We start from the raw sequence: 7,514 nt of genomic DNA, 5'->3' as shown, positions 1-7,514 counted from the left end.
CCCCCCCGTATGCATTTAAATGTGTGTAAACGCATGTGTACATGATTGCATGCGCAGGAGCATAAATTTAATGGAATGGAATTAAAATGTTACGAATCTAAGCGCTTTATGGACATTTATGGGTAAACACAAGCACTTTTTTTGGGCCAATCCATGTCGTCATTTTCAGGCCTAAAATGTGGAATATAACATGGGTGCAAAAAATGAAAAAAGGGCCTCAGTCATGAAGGGGTTAAGGAGGAAACATCTTCCAGTGCTCTCCTACGTAGATGATCAGTATTTCTCTACACCCATATACATGAGCCCATCTTCTGCACTAAACTTACTATATTTCCTATTAATATAGCAAAATGTTTGACATGGAAACCGTTACCATGCTGCAGGAAATGATTGCAAATAGGCAGAACTATGGTCAATGTTACAAAGAAGCATAGACACATGTTTACAAACACTGAGCAAAATAGCAATTTGAAGTTGAACAAAACAATGCTGAAATATAAAAATTAGCACTGATCTTTGACAGGAAACCTTTACTGAGAAAAATAATAGAGGCTTCCAATGCTGACCTCTCGCTCTGTAAATGCTGTTTACTTGGCTCACATGCGGACCTTCTTACTTCAGTACTTTGAGTCGCTGACCTCAAACAAATATACGGTTAAGGCCTTTCCTGAGCTGCATTGTTGTTGAAGCCAAAAGATGAGTATAATAGCAAGGAAACTAGTATTTTGCAGAAGGAGGTGAGCAGTGGCAGCCCCTATGGTTCTTAGGGTAGACTAGTAACAGTGTGTGACATCAGTGGGTGAAGAGAAAAGAAAGCTGTATGTTTTATAAAAATAAAGAGTGCACAATATAACAGATCAGCCAGTTGATTTGCAATTGTAGTATTGAAGTGTTGTGCCAAATAATTGAGTCTTTTCCCATTTAAAGGATCCTTACTTGCGTTTCAATGATATTGCTTACAAATGGATCGCACATGATGGATGGATATACAGCAAGGAATTCACCCTTTCTCCTAATATCAGGTGCGTTTTATAAAATGTATATTATACATTAAATAACTGTTTAAAATGTGTAAAAAGTTGGGAAGCTGGAGTACAGTTTTTTAATCTGAAAAACCCTTCTGATTTCCGCACCATAGCCCTGAGTGGATTTTTAAAATGAAACTCCTAAATTTAGTGTCACTTTAAGTACCATACTTACACATGACTTATCAAGCATGCAGTTAACTGAAAATATATCTGATGTTGGGTCCACTTTAATTACAAGTCCATGTTAAGGATTATAAATTAATCATTGTTGGGAGCCAAATCAAAATCCGTTCTATATTTTAAAGAACAACTCTGCCCCAAATAATTTCTACAGTTTGAGTAATGATGTTCCCTCATTTCACGTTTTTGTTATTCTTGACTTTAGAGGATGATGGCTCACCTCCAGTTAGGATCCATTTACAGAATACACCTTCTGTTACTGTGAAGTACAGAGATGATCGCTATATGATAGGTTCAGCTAGTAGAACTGGCAAGGACATTTCTGTCAAGGACAAGGTCAATAAATATGGTCTTTAATTCCTTCCACGAAAAGCTTTTCACTAAACAAGTCATTCCCGTCTATGGTTTCAAAATTAGTATAAAAAGATGGTAGAATAAGCAGGAAATTGAAAATGAAAGTTAGAACAAAAAAAGTGTATGTATGTGTGATATATATATATATATATATATATATATCACACAGACACACACTTGATTTTGTTGGATTACAAGCTGATCATGGCACTGCATCCCCAATATACGGTATCATTGTAGACACATTTGGTTCTCTGAACTATTCAATGCAATGTGAAGGCCTCCCTAAACAATCCATTTTAGTTCAGTCAGGCATTTGTTCTACAATGTTGTTGTAAAGGATATTAATTCAGTTGGAACTATCCTTTTGGAACTTACACAGTGTTGCCCCTAAGGTAGCAGTGTTTGGGCAAGGAGATTGGCCACAAGGCCTGAGCACTAAATCATGGTAGTAGGTCACCATGGCATCGGTTATTATGCAACAGTTTTGACAGAGTAGTGTGTGAGGGAGCAAGGGGAAGGTTAGCATAAGTGGGTTAGGGGCTGGTATGTGAAACTTTGTTAGAAGGCATGTGCCTGACAAATGACAATGATTTGATGGGCAAGTTGCTAAGTGGCATTTTTCCAAAACAACAGTCGGTTATCTTGTCCTTTTTGTTTTTTATAGACTTTGGCAGAAGGTTGTCTTGGTTTGTGAAGGGATTGATACCATTTCTACGATTACTTTCAACACTTTTCCTATTGTGAAAACTCAGAACATGTTCAACAGATATGTGAGTAGCTAGCCTAAGTGCATTTCCTGATGTGTTGAACTTTGCTTATATTTTTCCTGTATGAAAACCTCTAGCCAAGGTGTAACACTGGCTAAATCTTTAAAGAACAAAAGGCAACCTGTAAAGCCAAGCCTTTGATACAGGCCCAAATTTACATAAACATTCATCTATAAAATGGGGCATATATAGACACATGAGATGGGTTTTGTGTGCTCTCTTAATTACTACTTACGTTTTGAAAAAATATGCCAACTCTACTGAAAAATTCAGGTTGGGGAGGATTTCTTCTGCCACATCTGTGTGTGTGTGTGTGTGTGTGTGTATGTGTGTGTATGTATAATACAGGCAACTGGAAGTGAGAGGGTATCTCTACCAAATTCCCTTCTTAGGGCTTGTTCACACCATGTCCGTTAAGTTGCCCATTGAGCCATTTGAACAATTATTTTCTATGTGCCCTGTTTACACTGTACATGTGTGGTGGTGTGCAGAAAAACCCAATCCAATGGACATGGTGTAAACAACCAAGTGTCACTGGTATGGGTATCCTCAGTGGAAGATGTGCCATTAACTCTTGTTCTGGTAAGAACTGTGAATTTTCAGATTTTATTATTCGTGTTGGACTCGCTGATAGTGGTCATCAGGACAAAAAAAGAAGGTGAAATGCCTAGTGGAGGTGACATTGATGGCTATAAAAGATTGAGTGAGGACGAGGTGCTGGATGTGAATATCTATAAATCAGATTATCACGGGGCACAATGGCTTCAGTGCGGCAGCTCTTCACAAAACGGGGACCCCCTTAAAAATGAGATTACCAGACAAACATCCAAGAGTCCAAAATCTTTCAATAATAAAATTAATTCAGAGCCGGATCACACAAAAACGTGGCAGATTATGCCAACCTTAATGTTATTGTCACAAACACTGGCATACTCTGCTACTGACTCCTATCTATACTCCTGAATCCATAAAGAGCCATATAATAAAGCCTACATTTGATTCTATCTAAAGTTCCAATTTATCCTAAAGAAGTTTCACCTTCAGTGAGATGAGAGCTGTCAATCAAGAGGCCATCTCCTTTGCAGATCGTGGTCAAAAATGAAGAGGAGTGAACTGTCTAAGTCTGTGAAGGGAATTTATCAAAACTGGAGCAGCTGTGCATGGCAACCAATCGACCTCTTATCTTTCATTTTCAAATATTAACTGAACAAACTGAAGAGAGACGCTGATTGGTTGTCATGCACAGCTGCTCCAGATTTTGTCTGCTCCAGTTTTGATAAATTCCCTCCTGTATCTTTAATCTTACACAGTTGCAGTTTCCTTCCCTATTATATCCAAACTAAAATGTTTTCACTATACATGCACTTTAATTTGATTCATGTGCATTTCTTTATAAAGAAAATCATCCTCTGGAATGTAGTTGAAGTTCTGTAGCTGTGTAATGCTAGCCAGCAGGATTTGACAAATGCACAATCTGATTATCAGTTGTAACTTTTTATAACTGTAATTTTAAACAATGTCCTACTCTATCCCAAGCCTGCATTGTATGTGCTTGTTAAAATGCCATTTTGAATGTTTTTTTGGATGATACTTTTATATTATATTGCACCTATGCCAAAAATGATGGGTATGATTTATAAAAATTCCTCCCAGTTCTTCGGCTGCATCTAGTGGTGGGAATGTGTGCAAATGTCATTCAACCAGGGTTTGGCTGGGCGGACATTTTATAAATCACCGCCTAAGTGTTTACATCACACAATACTTCTTGACCCAAGAATTCATATTTTTTTCCCCATCACAGACAATTGATATCACCAAGTATGTTTCAGAGAAAAATTATATAGAGATCACGTTTGAGTCGGCTGTAGAGTGGGCAAAAGAAAAAAGCATGAACCATTCTTATATTATACCTCCTAACTGTCCTCCAGACGTACAGAAAGGAGAATGTCATGTTAACTTCATAAGGAAGGTAAGCGAGGATTCCCAAAGCTTGTAAGTGATGTATCATTTTTCCAGTATTTTAAAATATTCGTTGGTGAACCTAAACATTCTGAAGAAAGAAATTATAAGGTGATTGGATATTGGATTTAGATAGGTTAGTGACAAGTTAACATTTGCCATTTTCCTATTTCTGTCTGTGACCTCACTGGGGAGATTTCCCCTCACTTTTTGTGCGGCTGTGACATCTCTACAGGAAATGGGTTGTGTGTGCATCACCCAGGGTTGTGTGTGGGCATCACCCAGGAAGAGAGGAACAAACAGCATCAAAAGCAATGTCAGAAGTTCTAACTCTTCCTCACTCTACTAAAAATCTATTCTTGATGAGTCAGCGGTGTTCCAGGGGAGCAGGAGGAAACAGAGACAACGAGAAAGGGTATAGTTTAGTATCATGTGTATCATAACTATAGCAAAAGTTGTGATAAACATATAGCGATATTTACAAGGTCGCTGGATACCCGTCCTTGGGTCACAAAACTTAATTCAGTACAATGGAGAATGTGACTGTCTCCATGCAGAATGTGGGCGGTTGCACATGCTACTTGAGGTTTAGTGAAGATTTACATATTGTGTGCGGCTTCGTTCATGTTCCGGTGAACGATGGTAGAAGTGTGGTCAGCAGAGGTGTCCATTAAATAAAAAAGGTGCTTCTAAATCGATTCTTTAGGAAGTCTGTGAAGGTTCTCTTTCATCCAGGTCATGGCATATCTGTAAAAAATAATTCTAGGCAACTGGACTTGCTGTATTTCTCTTAGACGTTTAGCTGGTTATCCGACTAGCATTCTCAATTCAGAGTTCATTTCAAATTGAGAAAGCTATTCAGATGACCAGCGAAACGTCTTAAAAAAATACGGCAAGTCCAGTTGCCTTTATTTTATTTTTTACAGATATTCTTCAGGAAGGTTGATGTTTGCTACAAGAATAGGTTCAAACACACCATCTAACACACAATTAACATGTGACCCTGACTTGTATCTCTCTCTCTCTCTCTCTCTCTCTCTCTCTCTCTCTCTCTACATATATTGTACATAAAGTTTTTTTAGTTATTATTTCACAATATAAAATTAAGCAGCAGTATTTGGGCAGAGACTCCCCCCATAAAAATATCAAGAAAGTAGATTAGCATAAGTCGCGTAAGCAGTTGTGGAAGAAGGCCAAAGAAAAATGGGAAAAGGTGTCCAGCTCAGCAGCCCCACAACAGACTGCCCAGGGAAATGAGCCCTGCCGTCTAAGTGATCTGGGGCGAACCTAATCCTGGAGATAGGTTTTAGATGTCGAATAAAAGTCTATTGTTAGGCACAAGTGCCTTTTCTTGAGCTTTCAGTTCTGAACTTGAAAATGCAGTCATGCTTTAAATTTAGATTTTTTTTTTAATGTGTGTTGATGTTTCAGGCTCAGTGTTCATTCAGCTGGGATTGGGGCCCTTCTTTTCCCACTCAAGGCATCTGGAGAGATATTAGGATTGAAGCCTATAATCTTGTCAACATGGATTATATATCCTATATGACCACCTTTGGTAAGTTGTATTGTATCAGGGATGGGCAAACACCTGCAGATTTAAATATTCAGAGAGTTTTTGTAATTTGTATATAATTTTGTATTTTAGATCAGAATTAGTACTTTGTTAACTTTGCATTGCTCCCAAGTAAAGCCTTTACCCGTAATCCTTTACAAAAGAAGAAGGGACTTCAGGGTAAATTATTTATTTTGGTAGCTTATAGGTCAAGCCCCATGCTATAAACACATCATGCAACCTTTCCTAACGCAAGATTTCTAAGCCCAGGCTGTTGAAACTAAAAAGGTAAACCAATACAGACCAGAAGCTAGAAGGGTAAACCAATACAGGCCAGTATTCTAAGTTTAGCAATGCCTAAGGCCTGATGTAAGTCCTAATGGGAGGCCACTTACTTACTGTGCAAAAAAAAAGAAGACATTTACCCAAAATTGTGTTTGGAAAGGCTTTTTTCTCAGGTTTCTTAGAATGATATCCTCTACAAGATTAACTAAGTATGCCACTGTTTGGCATATAAAATATATTATGTGGTAAAGGAATGATAGTAACTTGGCTTCCATGTTTTTAAGAAGACATTGTTACAGTCATGGCCAAAAATATTGGCACTTCTGTCAGATAACGCATCACTTTGCGCAGAAAATGGTTGCAATTACAAATGTTTAGGCATTCTCATGTTTTATTTCTTTTGTTTGTATTGGTATGACCCAAATAAAGTGGAGGGAAAAAAGCCAAATCTGACACATTCCACGCAAAACTCCAAAAATGGACTGGACAAAATTATTAGCACCCTCAATTCATATTTGGTAGCACAGCCCTTGGAAAAAAAATGAAATCAATCGCTTCCTGTAACCATCAATGAGTTTCTTACACCTCTCTACAGGAATTTTGGACCACTCTTCTTTCGCCAACTGCTCCAGGTCTCTCAGATTGGAAGGGTTCCTTTTCCCAACTGCTGTTTTGAGATCTCTCCACAGGTGCTCTATGGGATTTAGATCTGGACTCATTGCTAGCCAGTCCAGTACTCTCCAGCACTTTGTCTGAAACCATTTCTGTGCTTTTTGACATGTGCTTTGGGTCATTGTTCTGCTGTAAGACCCATGACCTCTGACAGAGACCCAACTTTCTGACACTGGACCCTACATTGCACCCCAGAATTCTTTGGTAGTCTTCAGATTTTATAATGCCATGCACACAGTCAAGACATCCAGTGCCTGAAGCAGCAAAGCAACTCCAAAACATCAGTGAACCTTCACTGTGTGACTGTAGGGACTGTATTTTTTTTCCTTAAAGGCCTCATTTCTTTTCCTGAAAACAGTAGAATGATGGGCTTTACCAGAAAGCTGTCATTTTGTTTCGTCTGTACACAGCACATTCTTGCAAAACGATTTTGGCTTCCTCAGGTAAGTTTTGGCAAACTCCAATCCTGGCTTTTTTATGTTTCTGTGTCAGCAGTAGGGTCCTCCTGGGTCTCCTACCATAGCGTCCCTTTTCATTCAGATGGCGACGTATAGTGCGAGCTGACCCAGTTGTACCCTATGCCTGAAGGTCAGCTTGAATTTGTCTGGAAGTTGATGGAGGGTCTTTATCCACCATTCGAACAATCCTTTGTTGCAATCTTTGATCAATTGTTCTCTTTCGTCCACGTCCAGGGAGATTAGCTACAGTGCCATG

General features: G+C 38.7%; 1 protein-coding gene across 2 annotated transcripts in view; it reads left to right on the top strand.

Annotated features, from left to right (window-relative positions):
• Positions 1 to 7,514, top strand: part of MANBA (mannosidase beta) — a 33,970-nt gene that overhangs the window by 4,340 nt on the left and 22,116 nt on the right. For both annotated transcript variants that reach the window (XM_018558979.1, XM_018558980.1), the window contains exons 2-5: positions 928 to 1,022; positions 2,230 to 2,335; positions 4,134 to 4,301; positions 5,723 to 5,846. In XM_018558979.1, coding sequence (XP_018414481.1) covers positions 928 to 1,022; positions 2,230 to 2,335; positions 4,134 to 4,301; positions 5,723 to 5,846 — 493 coding nt within the window. The remainder of the gene's footprint in view (positions 1 to 927; positions 1,023 to 2,229; positions 2,336 to 4,133; positions 4,302 to 5,722; positions 5,847 to 7,514) is intronic.

The sequence above is a fragment of the Nanorana parkeri genome, unplaced genomic scaffold, assembly GCF_000935625.1.
Source record: "Nanorana parkeri isolate BGI_ZX_2015 unplaced genomic scaffold, ASM93562v1 scaffold372, whole genome shotgun sequence".
Lineage (NCBI taxonomy): Eukaryota > Metazoa > Chordata > Amphibia > Anura > Dicroglossidae > Nanorana > Nanorana parkeri.
The sequence above is the reverse complement of the archived record's forward strand: the minus strand, read 5'-3'. Positions and strand labels throughout refer to the sequence as shown.